Source organism: Lissotriton helveticus, chromosome 7, assembly GCF_964261635.1.
Source record: "Lissotriton helveticus chromosome 7, aLisHel1.1, whole genome shotgun sequence".
Taxonomy (NCBI): domain Eukaryota; kingdom Metazoa; phylum Chordata; class Amphibia; order Caudata; family Salamandridae; genus Lissotriton; species Lissotriton helveticus.
Window position 1 is genome coordinate 279,996,407 of NC_136068.1, and position 25,915 is coordinate 280,022,321.

Consider the following 25,915-nt stretch of genomic DNA (forward strand, 5'->3'; position numbering starts at 1 on the left):
CTAGCTTCACCAAAACAGCTACCCCTAGCTGCGCTGGTAGAGCTAAGGGGGGTCTGCTAACTTTATTTTCCCTAGATCTGAAGGGTTCTCTAAGACAGATCAATACTGTCTCGCCTAACATTCTGATTGTAGAAAGGGAAATAAGTCCCTCTAGGAGGACCCTATATATCAATTTTTATAATTCTTGTAATAGGGACAACATTGATAACAATGTCGCCAGTTTAGATGCTGTTTTAACAATAGTCAGTCAGAATACACATTTCGATACAGAGCATATATTGTTGGGTGATTTTAATATTCATTCCTGTAAGCTAATGTGTGGCATAAGTCACAAGGAAGGGGGTGAAGGAGCCGAAGGTCCACATTTTGAACATACCTCACGAGGGGAAGAACTAGAAGACTTTTTGGCTAACTTTAATTTATATGAACCGGAGGGAGGCTCAAGAATAGCTACCTTTACAGGCACTAACCCCGGAACCATAATTGATTATATTTTTGTCACACCAGGTATTCTAAACAGTGTCATTTCTTACTATACAGCTCCGTCTCATTATAGCGACCATAATCCGGTTTTACTTGAGGTAGCCTGGGGAGATTTTATGGGGCCAACTCCTGGGCCAGCCAGGTCGGAGCGCATTTTGCGCACCACGGATCAGGGTAGAAAAATTAAATGGGCCAAGGTGATCCCGGAGAACTTCTATGCGGAAGTTCTTCCGAAAATTGAGTCACAGGTGGCAGTGTGTCTAGATATACATGCCCAGGACTGTGAAATCTTAGGGGCAATTGAGTCAATATGCGGGCAGGTGTCACGGGATCTTTTGGTCAAACCTAAGAAGGGAGCACCATTTAAGCATCGTTGGTTTGATGCTGCCTGCTCAAATGCACACAGGTCTCTGATGTCTGCCCTGAAGAAAACACCTAGGGCTAGGGACGAAATAGTCAGATTGAGGAAAGACTACCAATTAGCTATAAAAACCAGAAAAGATAACATTAAACGGGAAGCATGGGAGGGCCTTCTTTCCGTGGCCGTCCTGAAGGATAGCCGGAAATTCTGGGAAATCGTTAAACAACCACTTTTCTCTGACCAAAACAATGAGGCAATGGACTGCGTCATCCCAGACGATAAATGGCTGGACCATTTTAAAAAGGTGTATGGGGACAACAACGATGCAGGCCCCGTAGTACCCTTGGCGACCCTGGACGCTACCCCTATCTTTTTTCATAGCTCAGAGGTGGAGAAAGCTATTTGTGATACAACCAAGCACAAGGCCCCGGGCCCTGACGGGGTGCCGGCTGATTTTTTCATACATTCCCCCAAGCTTTGGGCGGGGGTTTTGGCCAATGTTTTCCCTGCCGCTAATGGCAATCCCATACCCTCCTCTTGGGCCACCTCTAATATCGTCCCCATTTTTAAGAAGGGCCAGCGGGACGACCCTGGGTGTTATAGGCCCATATCCCTTTTGGACTCTACAGTAAAGATCTTAGGTAGAGTCCTTTTGTCGAAACTAAGGTAAAATGTAGAGAGTTGTGGAGGGTTGGCGGAGATCCAGTATGGGTTCAGACAGAATAAGGGAATGATTGAGCAGTGCTCCAACTTGCACCCGTTGATTGCGAAATATACGGTGGCCAAGGAGGGGTCCTTGTTTTTGGCATTTATGGACCTCTCCTCGGCCTTCGACCTGGTCAACAGGTCTAAGTTGTGGCTGATTCTGCTAAGGATGGGGATAGATGAAGCATTGGTCAAATTTATGGCGTCTTTGCACCAAGAGCTTTTTGTTGCGGTGCGGGTAACCAACGAAGGAAGGTGTAGATCCCTCTTCAAGTCCATGCGGGGGGTTAGGCAGGGCTGCATATTAGCCCCCCTGCTTTTTACCGTTTACATTAATGGACTGGGCGCTCACCTGGAGGAGGTTGAGGGAGATGTCCCGCGTGCAGGAGCTGTTAAAATCCCTGCGCTCCTGTACGCGGACGACGCCGTGCTGATAGCACGCACTGGCGTCTGCCTTCAACGTTTGTTAAACGCCTTTTGCACATTTATGGATCATTTAGATCTAAAAATCAACATTAATAAGTCACATACCATGGTTGTGGGCCGACAAAGCAGTAAGAGAAAAACCAACACATTTGAGTGCAAGGGCGAGGCTGTTTCTAGAGTCTCCACTTTTCCCTACCTGGGGGTTATTTTTGATCAGAAGGGATCCTGGGGTCCCCAAGTGAGGGCAAAGAGGTTGGCGGTGACTAGGTCATCGGCAGCCCTTATGGGTTTTGCGGGCAGGTTAGGCGCTAGGCCCATGGAAGCGCTATTGAAAATCTATAAAAGTAAACCAGTTGCCCTGGCCTCATATCGCTCACACCTTTGGGGTTATGTGAATTTGGAGCCAATTCAGAAAGCTGAGAACAGATTGATACGGACATTACTGTCTGTTCCTCAGTCTACACCGACTTATTCCATTCATATGGAGGTGGGTTTAGACTTCCTCACTGATGGGCTGAATATGGCCCCCCTGATCTTCTGGTTGAAGACTTGGCTCAATGAAGATCTGCCACTCAACCATAAGATCATGGCTGATGTTTTGGCCCTAGATCATTTTAAAAGGATTCCATGGCTGGCCTACTTGATGAAGGCTTTTGCAGATATAGGACGACCAGAGCTTTTTACCTCCCCCAAAGACATCAAGATTCAGGATATTGACAGTGTCAAAAAGCAATTCATGGGGTGGGCAAGAGTACGTCGTGAGGAAAGGGAACTAGCGAAACCAGCGGTGAGGAGACATTATTTACTTGTTAATTCATTTGCTTTAGCACCTTACCTTGGTTTCGTCACTTTTCCATTTCACAGGATCCTCTTAATTAAGTTCAGGTTTAATTTGTTCCATTTTTATTTGGGGAATTTTAAAACATGGGGAAAACCTGAACTAGCTCCTCCTTGCAATTGTGATCATTTCTCCACCCAAGACACCATGCACTTCGTTATGTTTTGTGGTTTTTATTTAGAGCCAAGAAAAAAATACCTGGTACCGGTATTGAAGGAGGCTGGTTTCACCCAAGTGAGACCAGCCCTGCTCTACTTACAATTATTGGCTAACCCACGTACTACTTTTTGTATGGCTAACTTCTTGGTGGCTGCAACTAGAATTAAAAAACATATTCATTAGACTAATGACCCTTGTAAAAATGTGTAAACTTAGATGCGAGACCCGGGTGTCTTATTTGTGTAAACTTAGATGCGAGACCCAGGTGTTTTATTTAAAGAATTAATTTTTAGTAAACCCACGTATGCTCTGATTTGTCTGTTGTAAATAATTTGTAAATAATTGCATTGTACATATTTTATAATGTATGAAATGTTTTTACTTCTTTGTATGATTTTTAACTAAATCGAATAAAGATATTTTGACTGACTGACTGACTGACATGGCGGAACGTTGCATATCAGATACAGAGGATGCACAACGGCAAATAGAAACCAAACAAGGCAAAATGGATAAACATTTAGAGGCCTTGATGGTGAAGGCCGAAGATCTTGAGGTGCGCTCTCACCGAAGTAACACTCGCCTTATGGGCATAGTGGAAACGACCAACACAGGGCCCATGGAATGCTACATCGGACAATTACTTGGAACTCTCTTGGGCAAAGACACTTTCTCTGAAGTTTTCATTGTTGAAAGAGCTCATAGATCACTGGCTCCACCACCACCACTTGGGGCCAGACCACGTCCGATCATTGCAAAAATCTTAAATTTCAGGGACCGAGATGTGGCACTCCGCAAAGCCTGGAAACTGGGCAGCTTAAACCACCAAGGTATGGACAACTCAGTTTATCCCAATTTTACCCCTCAGGTCCAGGAAGCAAGAAAACAATTTGTGGCAGTAAAAAAGAAACTCAGAGAACAAAATATCTTGCATGCAATAATCTACCCGGCTAGATTGAACATATCTGATGGTGGAAAAGCTGTGATTTACAATGAACCAAAAGATGTGCTCAAATACTTGCAACAGAAAGGGACTCAAACTATACGCCGGAAATCACCCAGAGGAGGGCCAGAAGAACAAAATTGTACCTCGGCCGTTGAATAATAGAGATATCTGCCCTGAACTGCTCCCTATTTAGAAATGTGTACAGTGAATTATATGACAATAACTACATAAAGTTGCAGATAAGTGTTAATTGGGGTTTCATAATTACGAGTTTGCTATGCAACAGACAATATGACTTAATACAATGCATGTCTGTCTATTTAGGTATGAACATGCTGCCAGAATTGGTCTGATAACAATCCAAACACTTTATAGATAGCAGGTTCTGTTGTATGGAATGTCGCTGTTAGTGAGTGACCCGTGGGTGACATTTGTCATCAGGGTATCCGGCTGGCAGCATTGGCCGCTCTGTGTTTGTACCACAAAATGTTTTCTCTTCCTTAATGGTACGGGTGGGAGGGAGAAGGGTATGTTTTTTCTTCTGGACTGTCTTCATCATAATTGGGATGGCGAAGTGGGAGGGTCGGGAGGGGGTAAGGGAGGGGGAAATTCAGACTTATATCACTTACCTTCTCAAACCACTAGACAGATGTTGATATCCATTGTCATCTCACAAGCACACACTACGTATTTACTCAGAATCCAGAAAGCAATGCCGTTAAGCAATACTAGCAATGCACATATCTCCCTCATGCGCTATAACTGGAGACATATTGATGCAGACTAGCACTAACCCTACACCCTTAAACTAGCTACCTGGAATGTAAAAGGTCTTATTAACCCTAGAAATATTAGACAGGTTTTTGCCTACCTAGATAGACATTGAATAGACATAGAATAGACATAGCTATGCTTCAAGAGACACACTTGCTCAAATTCAAGGCAGACGGACTTGGGAAACGATGGGCAGAACTAGTGGTCTCATCTTCCTATTCTACATATGCACGCAGTGTAATAACCCTTATAAGGAAGGGCACACAATTCGTATCGGATCAAACATTAACAGACACACAAGGACGATATGTCATAATTACAGGTATACTATGAGGTACAAGAGTGGGTCTCATTAACACATACGGTCCAAACATGGATGACCCTGACTTCTTTATGAAGGTATACACAGTAATACGGAGACTTCCAGCTATGGAGCTCTTATGGGGTGGGACTATGAATGTAGCACTGGATAGTACATGTGTCAGATCACAAGCCACGACCGAATATCCCCAGCGGGCTGCCTCAGTTATTATACACAGTATGAAAGAATTTCGAATGCAAGATACATGGGGCATGCGTAACCCGCACACACATGAAAGCACCCACTCCTCAACTGCACATAACAGTTGGTCCAGGATTGATGACTGGATAATTACAGAACAAGCATGCACATGGACCCAGGATGTTAGACACCTCCCAAAAACATTATCAGACCATAAGCCTGTCCTACTTACCCTGCAAATACCTATATACACACCACCACCATTCGTATGGCGATTTAACAGCTCTTTTGGATCCAATCTATGTCAAGACGATTCGCACAGCAATAGAACACTATTTTGCCACCAATAAGCAGTCTGTAGATAGCGCAGGCACCCTTTGGGAAGCCTTCAAGGTAACCTTACGAGGCATTTGCATCAACCCCACTGCGGGGATCCTTAACGATATCCGTACCCAATTAACACAATGTCAAAGACACATAAAAAAATAGAAGCAGAATACGACAATACCCACAGTGCAAATATCTATAAGTACCATAAGAGACAAAATAAACACCTATAATGATCTAGCAGACAATGAAGTGAAATATATAGTAAGACGCCACACAGCGTGCAGGATGGGTGAGTTAGGCAGACCGGGACGTATCCTGGTACACAAAGTATGCATAGAACACAAGCAATACACCCCATTTTGCGAATGGTAGATGACAATAATACAGAACACTATGACACAGCCGGTATCCTACACCCATTTATGGACAACTATGGCGCACTATATAAAACACGGGACACTGCACATGCACAGGAGATCCTAGGTTATGTGGAAGATATTGCGCTGGCATGGCTTTCGGACAGCCAACCTGAATTCCTAGCACAACCGATCACTATAGAAGAAGTACAAGCTGCTATAAAAACACTGCCAAAATGCAAAACTCCAGGGCCAGATGGATACACAGGGGAATTTTACAAGCATATTCCGAAATACTTAGCCCATACCTGCTGGAAATGTATGATCAATCGTATAACACTCACACTCTTCCCCCAACACTACGTAAAGCACTAATAGTAGCATTACTAAAGCCGGATAAAAACCCGGGGTTGGCCGAGTCCTTTAGACCACTATCTTTAATAAACACGGACACTAAGATACTAGCCAAAATTATTGTGACCATGATACAACCGTTTATGACAGCTATTGTCTTACCAGACAAATCTGGATTTATACCATCCCGATCCACAACACATAATCTTCGTACGATATTTGCCCTGTCACATCAGCTGAATCCCGAGTTGGAGGCTGTGGCTGTGCTTCCAGACGCGGCCAAGGCTTTTGATTCAGTCGAATGGATTTGCCTGTTGGCCATTCTTCAGCAAATAGGTCTTTCACCCATGTTAATAAACTGGATTAAACTTCTCTACACTAAGCCCACTGCATGCGTCAAAATCTATCGGCCATAATACAGATACAAAGAGGGACGCGGCAGGGATGCCCACTGTCCCCTCTGCTATTTGCAATTGCTCTAGAACCCCAAGCTTGTAAAATACGCCAGCAATATGCCCATAGGGCCTTACAATAAAGTTTACGTCCTATTGGCATATCATTGTATGCGGATGATATGGTACTGTATATTAGAGATCCCAACGTCAATCTATCACCAATAATTAGAGAATATATAAGATTCGCACGGCAATCAGGTCTGCAGATAAATTGGTCCAAATGAGCAGTGATACCACTAACTACAAATACGAAATTGCCACAAATGGACTTCCCTCTAGTCTCGCAGGAGGAGCCCGATAAATAGCTGGAAATTTGGATTTATCGCGACTCTGAACTCGAACTCCAAATTATTTATGGCACTGCGATTGATAAGCTAGAAACACAAATAGACCGGTGGCTCACACTACCTTTGTCCCTAGTGGACGGGATATCTCTTGTAAAAATGGTGATCCTACCCAAACTACTTTACCCTTTCACCAACATTCCCATACCCTCCACCAGCCCCCATTTTCAGCCACTTACGTGCCAATTTGTCCTAAAGTAATATGGGCTGGGAAGCAAGCAAGGATAAGTCTGCACACAATGGCACTGCCATACGCCTCTGTTGGATTCACAGTCCCTGATCTATACCTATATTACTTATTTATTTATTTATTTATTGGGCTTATTGAGCGCGACAGCTACCCAAAAAGGGTTTCCCGGCGCTGGAAGATACTGAACCATGAGGGCAGAAAAAAGTCTCAGGACAGAGACTGGAGCAGGATTACTGGTTGAAAAGCCAGGTCTTAATGGCTTTACGGAAATGAATGTAGCGAGTTTCCAAACGAAGAGGTTGCCGGAGGGAGTTCCAGAGCTCAGGGCCTAAAAGAGAGAAGGATCTACCTCCCATCCTAGCTCGGCGTGTTTTGGGGACACAGAAAAGGCCTTGAGTGGAGGATCTCAGGCAACGAGCCGGCGTGTAGGTTTGCATGAGGTTTTGGAGGTATCTAGGGGCATTGCCCCATTTTATTCTATGCATGAGGCTAAGAGTCTTACATTTGACCCTATTTTCGATTCTTAACCAGTAGAGCGCCTTAAGGTGACCAGCCATACGTTCCCTCCTATGGCATTTACATAGCAGTCTGGCTGCAGCGTTTTGCACCTGTTGGAGGCGTCGCATGACTACTTGTGGTGGCCCTAAATAGAGGACATTACCGTAGTCTAAACGGGAGGTGATTAATGGGTTGACCACAGTCTTTTGTGTGTCGTCCGGGAGCATCCAAATGATTTTTCTGAGCCATCTCAGAATTGTAAAACAGGTGGCTGTGAGGTTGTTAACTTGGAGCTCCATGGTTAGGCCATTGTCAATGGTAATGCCAAGATTACGGACTTGTTGCGACGGGGTTGGTAAGGGGCCCATTTCGGATGGCCAGTGTCTAGAATTCCAGAGGTTTTGGTTTGGACCCACTATTAAGACCTCTGTTTGGTTGCCGTTAAGTTTAAGCATATTAGAGCTCATCCAGGTGGCGATATTCCTGAGGCCAGTCTGCAGGAGGGAGGGGGAGTCGTGGTCACTATTTGAGAGGGAGAATACGATTTGTGAATCATCGGCGTATGTGAACATATTAAGACCAGCTGCTTCAGCGATCTGGGCAAGCGGGGTTACATAAAGGTTAAAAAGCAGGGGCTTAACACCGAGCCTTGTGGCACTCCATAGGGAGAGAAATGGAAATTTGATGCCGCGGTGCTGGAGGAGATTTGAAATGTTCTGAGTGTCAGGAAAGATGCAATCCAATCCAGAGCATTTCCTTTTACGCCCATGTTGGAGAGTGAGGCAAGCAGTATGTTGTGGGAGATGGTGTCGAACGCTGCGCTGAGGTCGAGTAAAATCAGCGCGGCGGAGTCCCCTTTATCAACCAGGAGGCGGAGATTTTCCATCACTCCGAGCAGTGTTGTCTCCGTCGAGAATCCGGGGCGGAAGCCCGATTGAGAGGGGTGCAGAATATCATTAACCTTCGCAAACCTTGCGAGGTGTTCATGGACATGTTTCTCTAAAATTTTAGAGAAAACGGGCAGGAGGGATATAGGACGAAAGTTTGCCAGGATTTTCGGATCAGCCAATGGTTTCTTAAGTAGAGGTGAAACCATGGCATGTTTCCAGGATGTCAGGACCTTAGCCGTGGAGAGGGATAAGTTCAGAGTTTGGCATATCACGGCGAGTAGTGGGGTGTCCAGGCATCTGAGTATTGGGATCGGGAGGGGGTCGATGGGCGAACCAGATTTTACTTTCACTAGGATGTCACGCAGACCCTGAACATCGATCCCGGGCCATGATGTTAGTGGCTCATAGGACAGATGTGGTTGCAAGGAGATGTTCTCTATGTTCGGGCCGGGGTCCTGCACCCTCTTAGCTTGAACCTGGTGCTGTTTTAATATATCCTGGTAGATTGTCTCAATCTTCGTTGTAAAATATTTTGCCAATTCTTCACATTGGAGACTGTTCAGAGGAAGAGGTTTGGCTGATATATTGGAGCCTGCTAACTCTTTTACGAGGTTAAAGAGAGTTTTGGATTTGTTTGTAGCTTCAGAGATAGATTTGGCTACATAATTGGCTCTAGCCGTGTTACAGGCTCTATGGTAGAGCTTGAGCTCGTTTCTGTAGTTCGAGCTGGCTACCGGGGAGTAATCTTTCCTCCATAGGCGTTTTAAGCTTTTGAATTTGGATTTAGCAGCCTTCAGTTGCTCATTATACCATAAGGCTGGGGAGTTGTGAGGGGTGGATTTTTTGTAAGCCAGGGGAAGGCAAATGTCTAGGGCATCTAGGAGCCAATTGTTAATTTTGGTGGCTACGATCTCTATATCCTCGGTGTCAAATATTTCGTCCAGAGGGGCAGCAATTAGGACGGACACAAAGTGGTCTAAGTCCAATTTCTTCCAATTTCTTATGGGGGGCTTGCTTGTCAAGCTCGGAAGATTAGAGGTCGTTTTATCATCCACGCTGAATTTTATTAGAAAGTGGTCTGACCAGTCTAGGGGCAGAGCAGTTTGGCAGCATAGCAGGGGAAAGCTGGAAAAAATAGGGTCCAGGAGGTGGCCACCTTTATGTGATGGTCCCGAGTTCCATAAAGTGAGGTTCATGGCGGCCAGGTCATGAATTAAATTTTTCCCTGGTTTATATGTTGGGTCTTCGAAATGAATGTTCAGGTCGCCTAGGATAGATAGGTTGTTATAGTTTACTCGTACTGAAGCGATCCAATCCACTAGTTGAGTGGCCCAAGATTGAATAGGGCCAGGTGGGCGGTAAATCAGGAGACCCATGAAGGTGAAATTCGGGTGGAGTTGGAGTTTAAAAAGGGCCATCTCACAAGCGATTAAGGGAATGGGTTCAAGTGTACATTGCAGCGATTCTTTGAAGATGACTGCTATACCACCTCCAATTCCGGTGGTTCGGTCTTTTCTGGTGATGGCATAGTTAGATGGTAGAGCTTCAGCAATGTCTGGGCCTGAGCTAGCGTGTAGCCACGTCTCAGTGAGGAAAAGGGCATCTAGTGAGTTGTCGGATAGGAGATCAAATATGTCTCTTTTGTGTTTGTTAAGTGACCTGCAGTTCAGGCTGCCAAGAAGCCACGTGTACGCCGACTTACGGTCATTAGGTCCGGGCCGACAGAGCTGCGGGACGTCAAGTTGATAGTTGCATGCAGGGCATGCGATAGAGTTGTGCCTGTCGTTGGTTAAAATTTTACAGTTATGTTTGACAAGGGGTCGCAGGGAAAGTAGCAGCTCAGGCATATAGATCTTAACTATAGTGGAGTTTCCTCCAGGGGTTACGGGCTCTGGGCCCGGCCTGGCGAGGACGAGCGCGGACGGGCGCAGACTGGCTTTCCTTTGGCGCGGCTTTGGCGCGCAAACGGCGCTCCCGCTGCGCTTCCGGAAAATGCACATTTTATACACAAGGAAGGAGAGGGCGGTGGGGGCATGGCCTCTCGAAAGGGGCGTGGCCTGTGGGCTCGCCGGGAATGGCGGCAATGGACTTTGTGGTTTGTCCCGCGGCAGCGCTAATATCCGCTGCGCGGGTGTGTCAGGAGCGTGGGAGAGCCCCGAACAGAGTGCAGGTAGGAATTAAAAACAATACAACAGTGACACTCAAATTATTTAAAAATGTGCTTTTGCGGTCGTGCTCCCGGCTTCCGCCTCAGGAGGTTCAGTGCTTTAGGTGGCGCTTGAAATCAGTGTCCTTAAGTAGTGCAGTCAGGGGGCGTGGCCTCTTGAAAGGGGCGTGGCCTGTGGGCTCGCCGGGAATGGCGGCATTGGACTTTGTGGTTTGTTCCGCGGCAGCGCTAATATCCGCTGCGCGGGTGTGTCAGGAGCGTGGGAGAGCCCCGAACAGAGTGCAGGTAGGAATTAAAAACAATACAACAGTGACACTCAAATTATTTAAAAATGTGCTTTTGCGGTCGTGGTCCCGGCTTCCGACTCAGGAGGTTCAGTGTTTTAGGTGGCGCTTGCAATCAGCGTCCTTAAGTAGTGAAGTGAGGGGGCGTGGCCTCTCGAAAGGGGCGTGGCCTGTGGGCTCGCCGGGAATGGCGGCAATGGACATTGTGGTTTGTCCCGCGGCAGCGCTAATATCCGCTGCGCGGGTGTGTCAGGAGCGTGGAAGAGCCCCGAACAGAGTGCAGGTAGGAATTAAAAACAATATAACAGTGACACTCAAATTATTTAAAAATTTGCTTTTGCGGTCGTGCTCCTGGCTTCCGCCTCAGGAGGTTCAGTGCTTTAGGTGACTCTTGCAATCGGCGTCCTTAAGTAGTGAAGTCAGGGGGCGTGGCCCCTCGAAAGGGGCGTGGCCTGTGGGCTCACCGGGAATGGCGGCAATGGACTTTGTGGTTTGTCCCGCGGCAGCGCTAATATCCACTGCGCGGGTGTGTCAGGAGAGTGGGAGAGCCCCGAACAGAGTGCAGGTAGGAATTAAAAACAATACAACAGTGACACTCAAATTATTTAAAAATGTGCTTTTGCGGTCGTGCTCCCGGCTTCCGCCTCAGGAGGTTCAGTGCCCAAGCGCAATATGCATACCTCTGGTTTCCCCCGATACGCTATATACCACACCTTGCAGTAGAAGATGGTGACGCTCACCCGATTAAATTAGCACACATATTACCACATCAGCGGCCTCATTTGACCAAACACGAAATTAACACAGTACGTACCGCGTCCCTGGCATGGAAGCATATTAGCCAGCTTACAAACAAAATCCCATTTTATGCATCAAACCTACCCCTGGCACAACATCCCGCTTTATCAGTTACACAAGAGAAAGGAAGTATGGGATTACTGGAACAAATTGACATCACAGTGATGGGAGACATATACCTGAACAGAACATTTCTAACACCAACCGACCTGACATTTGTGAGCAATCAAACACTGTTGTTCAAATTTGCTTATCACAGATTGCACGCAGCAATTCAGGAGCTCTACCTCACATATCCAAATGAACCCCCCGTACTAGAAACGCTATAATTATTAAAACCCACTCCAAACAATGCCCACATTGTTGCAAAACTTTACAGAACCATACTGAGGGAAATTTGCGCCAACACGCAAAAAGCACATGACAAATGGAATTTATTACTAGACAAGCCTCTAGATGTGCATGAATGGCAATACTGCTGCACACTTACTGAGTTTCTTACACTCAATGGGAATTTACGAATCATACACTCTTAATATTTGCACCAAACCTACCACACTCTATTCCACTTACACAAACATGGTTTGCGTGCAGATGCTAACTGTAAACACTATAGAACAGACCAGGCTGGTTTTGGGCATCTAGCATGGTATTGCAGTAAAGTGAAACTCTACTGGGAAAAAGGTTGTCAATCTGCTAAGCGTAATATTGAACTGTAAACTAGATTGCACACCACAACGATGTCTGTTGGGTCATTTGACGCATTTGAAATCTACCAAGAAAACGCTGGCCGCTATAATGTTACTCTTAGCAAAACGAAGAGTAGCCATGCATTGTGACAGCAGAAAGGCGCCTAGCATAGCTCGCTGGATATTTGACTCCATCTATTGTAAAGGCAACTTTTTGATATATGCAGAAGAGCTTCCCACAACTGCTAAACCTTCTAATTACTGGGAACCTCTTACCACCTACTTACGTGAACATCCTGACCTCTTTAAAACGGATGCATAAATACTGCTTTTGTTATCATTCTGTAACATTGCTGAGACGTATCATTGCCATGCTAATTATCACTAAGTGCTGTGCTATGTATAATTATTAATTGCATGATGTATCATATCAGATAGACTTGATAATGTAGATAAACATGGTTTGTTACAGTTAATTAAACACGTATAAATATTTTTTTCTAAAAAGGGGAGCGAAACACGACAAGGCAGTCAGTCAGTCAGTCAAGATTATGTTTTTTTAGACCATAGTCTTTAAAACGTACTAAAAATATTTGCGGTTAAAACATTCTACAAAACCATTTATATAAAATTCACAAGTTAAAAACATTGCTTCGAATGGGTAACAGTAGCAGCAGAGTTTCTTTGGGCGGGCCTGTCATTTAAAATATTATTTACACTTAAAACAAACGTTGTCACACATAAAAGCTCTGTAATTCATCTATTTATCAAAAAATTTTAAAAATTATTGCTCAAATGTTTTTAAGAATATTTGTATTACCTTCATATAGTTCCCTAGTGCGATTGCAATTTCAATTGTGGGCATTTCTGTTAGTAAGTTGATCACCTGTGTCCGCGTCCTTGTATCATATTTTAAAAATATTGGGCGGAGACATAGTTTGCGCTGCTCTAAAGTTAATGTGCAGTCTAATAGGATGTGCAACATATCACCTTTTGTGCCCAGCCAGCACTTACAGCACCCTTCGTTGTCCAACATTTTTGTTTTTGATTCTACGTTTACCAACCACGGGTTTATACCAATTCGCAATCTTAGAATCTCCTTCCTATAACAATGGTTCGGTAGAACATCCAGGTAGGGGAACCAATTTCCATCAGACCAGGATTCCATCATGAACTGTGCAGATTTTTTTTTTGCCAAGTATTCCATATCATATCTGATCTTCTTGATACTTCTTGCCCCTGGTACTTCAAGTCACTTTTAGTGCATTCTACTCGCAGGGATTCTTGGCAAATCTCAACCTTAATACACTCACATACCTGCTCAATTTTCTTCCTATTCGCTTTTGCCTACCTTAGATTACTGAATTGGATCTCACTTCTGCATACTTCTGATACTTTTTGGCCTTTATCTTTGTCCAGCCGTTTCCAAAATCTAAGCAAAGCTATTTGGGATTGAACCCTCCAGGCTGTTGTTCCTAGCTTAGATCTTATTGCTTTGATCACTGATGATCGTGGCAGGGACAGCAAGGTTTTCAGACACTTTCCTTCCTCCAGGTCCCAGACACCTTTACCGCTCAAATAAAGGACGTCTGTACCATAGAGTACCTGTGGGGGTATCATTGCGCTGAATGCCTTTAATAGCGGTCGGTGAGACATGTCACCATAATCGCGGTTAAAGATTTTCAGGCCAGCGATCGATGTCAGGACTTTCGCTTTCTGGGACTCAAGATGCGTGTTCCACTTTAGGGATTTATCAAACCACATCTCTAGATAGCGATATTCATTGACAGATTACAATTTCGGGTCACTTAAATACCAATTAAACTTAATGTCTTGTTTTCCAAAACATAAGATTTTTGTCTTTTTCAGGTTTACTGTTAAAAATGTCCTTACACAATATTGTCTAAAAGAATTCAACTTTCTTTGGAGGCCCAATTCAGTCTGATCTAATATCACCAAGTCATCGGCGTAAAATAGGCAGGGCACTTTTTTTCCATCCATTCTTGGACTGGCGCTTCTTTCAACTTCCAAGCAGGCCGGTAAATCAGCTAGAAATATAGAGAATAATTGAGGGGCCCTGTCTCAGGCCATTTTCGATAGGTATTTTTGGCGTTAATGACCCCTCAGTATCCTTAATTACTTGTGCCCCGTTGTCTCGATGCAGTTCTTTTATTATGGCCAGCAGATCCTTGGGTATATTATTATTTACAAGAGTTTTCCAAAGACAGTTCCAATCTACCGAATCAAATGCTGCATGAAAGTCTACGAAGCAGCAGCAAAGCTTACCATTTTCTTCTGTAGACTTTCGTGCTATTGCCCATTGGGAAAAACAGTGATCGATCATAGAGTGTTCTTCTCTAAAGCCCCCCTGTTCACTGGGAACTATTGAGAACTCCTCTACCCAATCATTTATTTCTGACTTCAGTATTATTTCCTGGAGATTATCTGGCCCTGCTGCTCGTGTTAGTTTCAGTTTCAATATTATACTTTCTGCATTCTGTTCAGTGAAGTCTGAACTAAATTCTTCTGTTGGTGCTTGCCAAGTCTGGGGTTCTTCCGCTACAGGGTCACCCCGGATTCCATACAGTTCCTTCAGCTACTTTATCCAGGCTGCCTCGCTAACTACACAGTTCAGTGCTCCTGCCGAGGGAACGGACGCTGCTTTTACCAGCTTCCAAAACTGCCTTAGGTTTTTCGGTTCAATTTTTTCTAGTAGGTTCACAAAAAAAAAATTCTTTGTACAACCTTTTTGCGTCGCTAACCATCTTTTTATACTCATTTTTCAATTTATTAAGATAGCTTTGTCTCTCTCTCGGTTAAACTTTTTCCTTTGGCTTCTTGTCACTGACCTTATCTCCCTTTTTTTATTTTGGCAGTCGACCGAGAACCATTTGGGTCGGCTAACCGGGTTTATTGCCTCTTTTCTTTTATCTTTTTTAAGTTCTTTTCTGAGGCATTGTACTACTTGGTCTATCTCATACCATTCCTGATTTTTACTCCCTAAAGCCCCCAGTTCGACCTTATGCTGGAAATTCTTTAGTTTTTCCAAATAATCTTCTGTCACCCTTGTTGATGCTCATTTGGGGTAATCAACTTGTTGTGGGATCACTTTCTCTCTATATTCCCTAGTTCCCCCATATATATTCAACGGGTTGTGATCGCTGCCTTCACTTTGGGGTATCTTGAATTCTCGTACTAAAGGAAAATTCCAGGCGAATATAAACACAAAATCAATTGGGCAGTATCGTGAACCTATTTTAAAAGATTTCTTTGCAGGGCAATCTGCTTTAAATCTGCTGTTTTGGTAGAGGAGACCCTTCGTCCCTAGAAAATGTACCAGATCTGTGTCCTGCCTCATGCTTTCACAAGCTGGAAACTTGGCTGGTTTATTCCGTAAGCGTCCAGTAGTTCCTTGTGCCAACGGTCAAAATCCTTTGGAATCAGTTTAAGATTAAAATCCCCCATAATGAGAAACACGTCTGAATCATACTTTTTGCATAGGAAGTCTATATCCACTTTAAAATTCCCCATCTCAGTTCCATTCTGTACAACATTCGCCCAATGCATATAAACATTTATTACAATTATATTTCCATATTTCTTATCCTGGGTCAGCATGGTTACTCTACACACCAATAGCCATTTACATTTCACATTTAGCCTAATTGCGTTTCTGATTACTTTTGTCGATAGAAGGGTCATAATCCCCCCAGCCGGGCGTCCAAATCTTTTTTTCTTTGCTGGGCGATTTAGTTGGAGGTAACTATCGAAAATTGGGGTTTCGTCGCTTAGCCAAGTCCTTGTAAACAAGCAATTTCTGCATTACCTAGTTTATTTGCTCTTGTTTTATCTCATTTCCTAAACCATTGATGTTCCAAGATAAGAGACTTAGGCCATGCGACACCCCCTCTTCCTATTCCACCTCACTTAGACCACCTTCCTACATTACCTCCATATACTTTTGAGAGGGGCCTGCAAGGCTACTACTTTGGCTCCAGTTGCCCCAGGAGAGATCATTTACTGAATTGTTTACCACTATATTCAGGATGCTACCCTCTTCTTCATTATCCTTCAGCAGCTTCACCTGTCTCCTACCGAGGCCTGCATGGCACTTTAGGAAACTATTTCCTAGTTGGGGGTTTCCCTTTAGTTCACTCTCTGGGATTAGCCTTATACCTTCCTGAAGTATCTCACTGGCGGCTTTATCAATGGACGATTTTACCAGGTCTGACTGAAACAATACTCTTGTAATTGCTTTCCCATTTATTTTGTCTATAAAACCCACCTGTCTCAGATCTTTTGAACCTATCCCCCTCAGACTTGGGCATTTAGAAAATGAAAGTAGGATTTGTGCCCTGTTTAATGGGTTCATCTTCCTCAACTTCTTCCCCCTTTGTCCGGATTGCTCAGGTTCCAGGTACAACCATTTGTTACTACCAGGCTCTAACCCCTTCTTGGGGGCTTCTAGACCTTGCTGCCTGTAGTTTATCCTTCCGGTAAACCACATTTTACTTACTATTTCTGGTTTACCTTGTTGGTGTAATACTTCTGCTTGGTTGTAATACCTCTGGGTGTTCCTGGTTTGACCCCTTTGGGGGGCGTTTACTATCTGATTTATGTTTGGGGTTTTAGTTTTTAGTTCCTCCTTTCTTAAGACCTTACTACACCGACTTTTTACTTGGACAGTAGGGACATTTCTCTTAACCTCTATTATAGGAGTTTTAATGGGTACTGATTCACAGGCAGAAGAAGCTAAGCTTGATTCTTCATCTTCCTCCCTTTCCTTCCTTTTCCCCATTGTTACTACTTTCGTTTTCCTCTTCTTACTTATCTTTCTTTTCATATGACCCCTAACCCATTCACCTCTTCTTTTTATCAGCATTGGGCGTTTGGATATATAAACCTTTTGTGGGGATATATTGACTCTCTGCCTCCGTTTAGATCCGTAGACTGGGGGCCAATCACTGGTCTTAGCATATGTTGCATTTGCCCTTTAATTCCTACCAGCTCCTCTTCGATCTTTTTTAAATACAGCTTTTGCGATTTCAAGACCCCATTATTCAACATAGTTACTTCTAAAAATCCCCTGCAGGGTTTTCTGTGGCATCAATAATAAGTCCATCATTGAGGTGGAGGGTGATGCTGAAATGTCCAGGTCCTGGAGACTATTTCTCTCTGAGGCAACTGGGCATCCAGTCCTTGATGTTTCCTGCTGGGTTAGAGTTTTAGACCCATTTGGATGTTGTACTAATCGGTTTGGTGAATCTCCCCAGACGCACCTTAATGCTTAATTATCATTTTTCATTGACCCTATATTCTCTGATTCCAGTGTATGCCTTGAGAATAGATTTGGAGAAGATGACAAACGCGGAACTTCTATTTGTTCTTTTGGGCTCAGCACGGAGTGATTTATTAAAAAAGATGCCGCCATTATTTCCACTGGAGGGATTCCAGTACCATTCCTATTCGGGCATTCCTCCTCCTCCTCCACATTTTCCATGGGTACTACGGGTTGCTCTTTTATTTTATAATGTTTCCCTAGAAAGTCCTTTACAGAATTAGTTGCTGAAGAGCTACCTTTGGGGTTGGGTACTGAGGTGCAAACGTTTTGAGCTGGAGGGGTCTTTTTGGTGGCTTTTTTTGTTTTTTCTCTTCTGGTATGCCCCTTTACTGACCCCCTCGCGGCTAGCTTGGCTTTCTTGACTCTCATCCAAAGTTCTAGACCCCCCTGGTAGCTCGCTCCCTAGGCTTTCCTCCCCTGATTCCTTGCTGGCTTTTTGTTTCCTCTTTGGTGCCATCGACCTTTACTTCAGAGCTGCTTCTTTTCTGTTAGGCACTTTTGTCTCCGATAATACAATGGGAGGCGTATTCCTAACTTCGCCCCCTACAATTGCCCTCTAGTTGAAAAAAACTGTTTAACACTTGTCGAACATTAGAGGGACAAAGGGAGACTATGGGCGTTCTCTCCTCATACACTCACTTACCTCTGTTGTGCCATTTGCCCAAGCCTGCCTGCCAAGCAATGTTTGTGGTTTCCTTGTTATCCCTGGACATGGGCCGGGTGCCCTCCTCCTTCCACATCCCCCTTATTCCCAACCGGTTATTCCTTATTCATCTGGAACTACCAGGGCGGGGGAGCTAACACTTAGAGCTCCTTCTCCCCATCCTTCCTTCTACTGGGAGTTCTGGGGTTTCTGGGTAATAACAGTCGGGAGATTTTTTCAATTGTGAACAGCTTCCTGGCTCCCTGCGCTGAGCAGCGGATAGTTCCAGCTTCGAAGGAGTGGTGTGAGAGCCTGTCTGGGTTTTTTGTTGACAAAATAGCGGCTATCCAGTCAAACTTTGCTGCTTCCAGCCCGTTTGTTAACCCGCAGGACTTTCCTCTTCCTCGGAAGGTTCCCTCGACCAAGCTGTCGGAGTTTGTTCCACCTTCTATCACTGACACTCTTGCCGTGATCAAGTCTTTAAAATCGGGGTCTCCCTCTGACCCCTGTCCAGCAAGAGTGTTGGCCGCTGCTGCTGATGTGGTGATTGAGGAGGTGACGCACTTAGTTGGCCTCTCCTTCAAAACTGCCAGTCTGCCTGCAGAGTGGAAACAAGCTAAGCTCCTACCTCTGCTGAAAAAGGCCGGTGCTGATCCGGCGGTACTGACCAATTATCGGCCTATATCGCTGCTTCCTGCCTTGGCTAAAATCGGTGAGAGGTTGGCCTTCCAACAGCTTAATGAGTTTGTGGAAGGATCTGGAGCTCTGCACGAGGCTCAATCCGGGTTCCGCACTGCCCACAGTACGGAGTCGGCCCTGGTGGAAGTCTCTGAGGCGGTCAGGGAATGTTTGGATGGGGGCGGCAGAGCGGCTCTAATTTTATTGGACCTCTCTGCCGCGTTTGACACGGTTCCCCACCAACGCCTCCTGTCCAGGCTTGCCGACATCGGTATTTGTGATCTTGCCTTGGACTGGCTGAGTTCATTTCTGTTGGCTAGATCTCAACAGGTTTGGCTCCCTCCGTTTTCATCTTCGGCTAGACCACTCCGCACAGGGGTCCCGCAGGGCTCGACATTGAGCCCCTTGCTCTTTAATATATATCTGACCCCCCTGATTGAACTAGCCGAACATTGGGGAGCCAAAATTATTGCATACGCGGACGACACGCAGTTGTTGTTCACTTGGCCAGGTGAGGCACTGGATACTAAGCAGATCCAAAATTGTCTGTCCTCAGTCTTCAATTGGCTAGCGTCATCTCAATTGAAGTGCAATGAGGACAAGACGGAAATCTTGCTCTATGGCCAGTTTCCCCCTGACTTTAGGTCACTATTGTGGCCAGATGGCTTCCCCATTCCAGGTACCTCAAACACCTTGGCTAAGAACCTCGGGGTCTGGTTTGGGGAGGACCTCCGTTTTGAGGGGCACATTAAGAGGCTCACTGGAAGCTGCTTTGGGACCCTGAAGTCTCTTAGAAGGTTTTTTCCGCTTCTGCCGGCCTCTGCCCGCGAGTCAGTCGCGAGAGCTTTAATTCTCTCGCGCCTGGACTACGCGAACGCTCTGTTTAGTGGCTCTCCGGCTTACCTGATAGGGCGGCTCCAGGTTATTCAGAACGCCACCGCTAGATTGTTGGGGAATATCTCCAAGCGGATCAGCGTTAGGACTTACCTGGAGAGCTTGCATTGGCTTCCGGTGCAGCATCGAATTACCTTCAAAATCTTGACTTTGGCCCACAAAGCCATCAATGGGCGCGGTCCCGCCTATCTGATGAAACGATTCCTGCGGTACACTCCCAATCGAGATCTGCGCTCAGCATCTCAACACCTCTTGCAAGTACCGCGTTTCCGGCGCATCCGGCTGGGTGGGCACTCTGTGACAGTGAGAGCTGCGCGAGCATGGAATGCGCTCCCAGTTTCTCTGCGCAGCACGGTGGACTTCACGGTTTTTAAGAAAGCACTAAAAACCCATTTGTTTAGATTAGCTGTGTAAATTGTTATGTTACTTCAGTGCTTGGCTGCTATACCTCCTTTGTTTTCCTTCTTTCGCGCCAGGATACTCCGGCAGTAATTGTGCGCGCTATAAAACAGCTTAACATAACATAACATATTCTGATAGTCCTTCCTACCTGCCCCACACGGACTCTTGACACTTGACTCTTGATGGTCCTCTTTTGTTTGCGCGGGCTTGGCTCTCCCCTCTCCTTCTTCCGGGGGCAAAAAGTCTTCTCGAGCCCGGCAAACACCAAATGGCCCAGGCCCTTACCACTTCTCCCCCACGGCATGGCTCGGTTCTGCCAGGCGGCTCCTGAAGACTCCGGGCGGGGCTACCGCTCCTGCGCTAGCCCAGTCAAAACACCGCTGTAACGCTGTGATGCTGCGTAGCACCCTCTCCGGCGTCCGAGGTGTTTCTCGGCGATCTCCCAGTTGGGCTGCGCTCCGCGCTCCACGCTGTGTGGATGGCTCGGCTCACTCGGTTTGCGGCAGGACGTTAGGCAGGCGGGGCAGGGCGGCAACAAACAGAGGCAGTCTTCCTTTAAGGTGTATAATGGTGTGTCACTGCTGACAAGAAAGTATACCACGCTGGCTTTCCCTATGAGTGTACATTAACATTATGAGGCCTACCCCAGGTCAATATCTAATCCTACAGAGTTTCCTATGCGCTAGGCTACCTGTGCGCAGTTACCCGACTGTGCAGGACAGGAGTCTCACACGTGAAACCCACACAAGTTTTCACTTGTAACTAGCCAAGTTCCCCTTACCATGTGCAGTCCATTTACTGTATGTTTACCATGGGTAAGTCACCATTTGTGATACTAATCCACTGTAAAAGGTCAAAGCCAGTTGATAAAAAAGCAAACAATCCAGGGGGATTTGATGGGCAGAACCCATTAACCCACAAGTGGCCCAACATTTACTTAAATCATCCCCTTCTGTTATTTAATCTTGGGAGAGTTGATGAAGAATACAGTTTTGGTGGTATCCTGGATTCCTGGAAATGTGTGTAGGATTCATTATCGAATCAGACTGATACATACTTTTGGGGGAATATTCTCTCAGACAATCGAAATGTGATATAAGGTTTTACCAGAGTACATATTCAATAAGAGCTGTACAATCAAGAATTTGACCCACAAAAGGGAATTATTTTGGAGCATTGTTTTGGACATTGAACCACAGTTTTAGGGCCCTTTTACAAAGAATTTCCTATCTAAAGTTAGTCATCTCTGACTGAGCAGTCATCGAGACTGCCATCATGGAGTTCGAATATCAGTGACAGAGCATTTCTCATAAATGAATTTTAAGTATGGTTGTAATTTCTGCACCATTGCTATTTTCTCCTTTTACATTTCAACAGGTTGTGCCAATTTTGATTGTGTGATAAGTAGTGATACATGAGGAATTCGGTGAACCAAACTCTATGGGTAATTTCTAATTTTAGAACATGGAACTAGAGTGGCAGTAATTTTCAGCAATATTCTGTATGTTCATGTAGCTTTAAATTAATTCCTGTGGCTATATAGAATTGGCGCACCCAGGGCGATGATGTTTAAGCAAGACTATAAGATAGGGTGAGGGATTTCAATTATCACATGCGCCTTGACAGTTAAATGAACATTAAAAGAATGGTTCAATATATTTACCATACGCTGTCATCACTTTTCTCCAAGGGTTTTCCAGTCTTGTCATAAAATTCATCAATACTCAAGTTTCCATTTGTATCATGGGCGGAGCTGAAGTTTGTGATGACACGAGCTGGAATCCCCAAACACCTGAGGACTTTGAAAAGAAAATCGAAAATAGATTCATGAATGAAGACATACATTCAATGCAAAGATATTGTTAGTGCCAGAACTTTAATTATTGGTGATTTAAAGTCCTTCACTACGAGTAACTTGGAATGTAATCATCTGAAGTCAAATCATTGCAAACTGCAAGGCAGGGAACACTCTACCTGGAGATAGCTGTCACTGGTCAGGTAAGGTCAAATTCTTAAAAGTGTTTTGCACAGCTAAGTCAGAGTTAGGCTTTCGACTATCTTCATTTGTAAGATAAAATCCACTTTACTCATTCACAGGATCTTCTTGCTCTGACTAACCTGTAGTGTGGTGTTATTTCCAGTGTGATGATTAAATCTGCTTACCTGGTGGGTTGCACATTGCAAAATAGAGGCACCTGCAAAAGGCGGTTGAAAGCCAAAAGCATAAACGTTGTTGAGTACTCACAAATCACAGAAAATTGTTGTTTTAAGAGGTAGGAGTCAATAAAAAAAACATTTTAAGGGAGATTTGGTGCAGAATGCAGCCAAAATGTGGCAGTGTAGAGGAAGAGATGGATCAAAGAGGAAATTTATTTTTTTCAGTGGGGAAAAAATGTGACAGTGCAAATACTTCAGCCTCATATTTCCACATGCAGGAGCATACATATCTACATTTTAATGTACCAAATGTTTACATTCTTAGTATTCTACTACATCCACACGTTTGAAATGTATTAAACGTATAGTCATAAGCCCACTTGAACATAGTTTTCGGTGTTCTTTAGAATTGAATATAGTCCAATTTCCACTTTCTCTGTCTTGACATACTGAGAAATAATTAAAGTTTTTCCAAGCTCCTATGCATCATGTGTCTCTGGTCCAATTTACAGGTTACAAAGACAGTGACTATATTCTCTCTGCAGCCTCATGTTGTGATGGCAAAACATTGAATATATAGACGGCTGTTCAGCGTTCATTTGGGCATTTACCTCTGATAGCAGCTATACTTAGTTGGGTGTAGCTGTCCCCCTGGGCACCGATATGTGCTGTATCAGCTCTAAGTTCACATGAATTTCACACTTAAAGGGTTTAAACGTAATGTTTTTTCCAAAGTAAATTGATTACTCCATTATTTCATTTGTATTTCATTTATTTCTCATGAAATCCTTTCATTTATTTCTCATGAAATCCAATGCATTTCGGCAGTCGTTACTGCCTTCATCAGGGAAAAAATTAATCTACAACAATCAAAAAAACATCATATTAACCTTCGGTGTATCAAAAAACTCTTGTTACAAATGTTTTTACTGCCTCTTAATCACATCTAACTACGTTTCATTACTATGCTTAAATGCGTTCAGATGTATGTCGCTAAGAATGCTTTATGCGTTGGTGCTATGGCGTTATATTCTCGTTTGCTCTATTAGGGTGGTGTTCTGCGTAGCTATCATGAGCAAGTCGAGACTATGGCGTTTTCCGTTTAAGAGACGGCATGGCTTTTTGAGCTCGCCTAACGCGCTGACTGCTTTTTATGGAGCTTAGTTCCTTCTAAAAAGGAACGGGTTTAAACTTATTAATGCGCGCTTAAGGAGCCTTACTTCGGTCGCTTTAACTGCTCACCTCGGCGTTTCTTACATCCCGTTCTGCTCCTCGCTCTCTGTTCCTGCTCTCTTCCGGTGTTTCCGGAGTTCGCGCATGCGCTCTATTTGACTCTTGCTCGACTATTTTTTGCTACCGCTTAAACTTTATTGAAATCTCCATGTTAAGTCGATCTGCGCCAGTGCTCGCTACCACTGTGTTCAAATTCTGCTGCAGAGCTAGTGGGCAATTGAACTTATGTATTTACGTGTTATGACAACAATTATGCAATTATAATTACAGATAACAAAGGAATTCGGTACGTTCATTTAGTCCTCCTGGCTTCAGGCTGCCCAAATTGTAAATCCAGTAGTTCTCCTGTTTCAGTAACCTCGTTTTGTTCATGGAACCTTCTGTTCTGGGTAAAGTTTCTAAGACACACACTCTTAGTTGACTGACATTATGTTGCTTCTGAGTGAAATGTTCTGCCAAGCTGGTTTTCATAGATTTGAGTCTGATGGTACTCTTATGTTCATTAACTCGTATTTTCAGTTTTCGTTCAGTGTGTCCTACGTACACGTCTCCACATGGGCATTTAATCATATAGATTAAATTGCTTGAGTCACATGTTGCATTCACTTTTAATGGTATGGGATACCCCTTTTGTGGGTGTGCTATACTTGAGCCTTTAATGATGTTGTTGCATGTGCTGCAATTGTAACAAGGTACTGTTCCTCGAAAAGATGTTTTGGTGGTTTCTTCAACAAATGGTTTCAGAAAATCTGCTATTTTCTTAGTACGTGTATGTGCAAAAATCGGTTCCTGAGAAAAAATACCTCTAAAGTCAGGTTCCATTGCTAGCATTGGCCAATGCTTTTTGATGATGTGCTTAAATTGGGTGCTGACTGTGGAGAATTTGCTCACGCATGTGATGCGGTTACTGGATGTAGGTGTTTTTCTACGTAAAAGCTCTTGTCTCGATTTCTGTTGGGCTCGTGTGAGTGCTTCTTGGGTGATGTCTGGGGGATATCCCCTTTCTGTGAATCTTTTGGTCATTTCATTCAGTTGCTCTCTGCATTGTGTGGCCTCTGACACCACTCTCTTCACCCGTAACATCTGAGAATATGGCAGGTGTTTTTTAAGGGCCGGAGGATGATGACTTTTGAATTGTAACAGATTGTTTCTATCTGTGTTCTTTCGATATAGGTTAGTGGAAAATACATCGGTCTGTTTAGTAATCTCAACGTCCAGGTATTGAACTCTTAACTCATTGATGTTCCATGTAAACCCAATTTGATCTAGTTTTGTGTCCATGATTTGTAGTTGTTGTTCTAATAAGGCTTTTGGGCCTCTCCATATCGTGAAGATATCATCTATAAATCGTACATACATGACGATGTTATTACTCCAAATGGGGTCTTGGAATATATGTTCTTCCTCGAATGATGCCATGAATAAATTAGCATATGCCGGGGCGGCACAATTTCCCATGGATGTTCCACTCTTTTGCATGTACCATTTTTTGTCCTGTTCAAAGTAGCTATGTAGCAACGTGAATTGCATGAGTTCTAGAATGAATAATTGCTGTTCCTGCGAATATTCGTTATCTAAAAGGGCTCTTTCGATAGCTTCCAATCCATGCTGATGCGGTATCGAGGTGTAGAGGGCTTTTACGTCGATTGTTGCCATAATCATATTCTCTTCTGGGTGGATTGTGGATAGCTTTAGAAGAAAGTCTGTAGTGTCTTTCAGGTATGATCTGGTTTTCAGTACTAATGGTTGAAGATATCTGTCTAGATATTTCCCCACTGGTTCGTGGATGCTTTGTTTGGTGGACACTATTGGTCTACATGGCGGTTTCTGTAAGTCTTTATGTACTTTAGGTACTAGGTAGATTGTTGGTGTTCTGTAATTTTCTTGAATGAGATATCTAAGAGTTTTATCCGTGATGGTTCCCTGGTCGTGTGCTTTTTTAACAATGGTCTGCAATACCTTCTTGATTTCTGCTGTGGGGTTTGATTCCATCTCCATGTATAGGTTCGTATTACCTA

At 44.2% G+C, this 25,915-nt stretch overlaps 1 protein-coding gene across 1 annotated transcript in view; it reads right to left on the minus strand.

Moving 5' to 3' along the window:
• LOC144769043 (protein-glutamine gamma-glutamyltransferase E-like) overlaps positions 1 to 25,915 on the minus strand; it is a 175,096-nt gene that overhangs the window by 73,994 nt on the left and 75,187 nt on the right. The window contains exon 3 of the mRNA XM_078653038.1: positions 22,171 to 22,306. Coding sequence (XP_078509164.1) covers positions 22,171 to 22,306 — 136 coding nt within the window. The remainder of the gene's footprint in view (positions 1 to 22,170; positions 22,307 to 25,915) is intronic.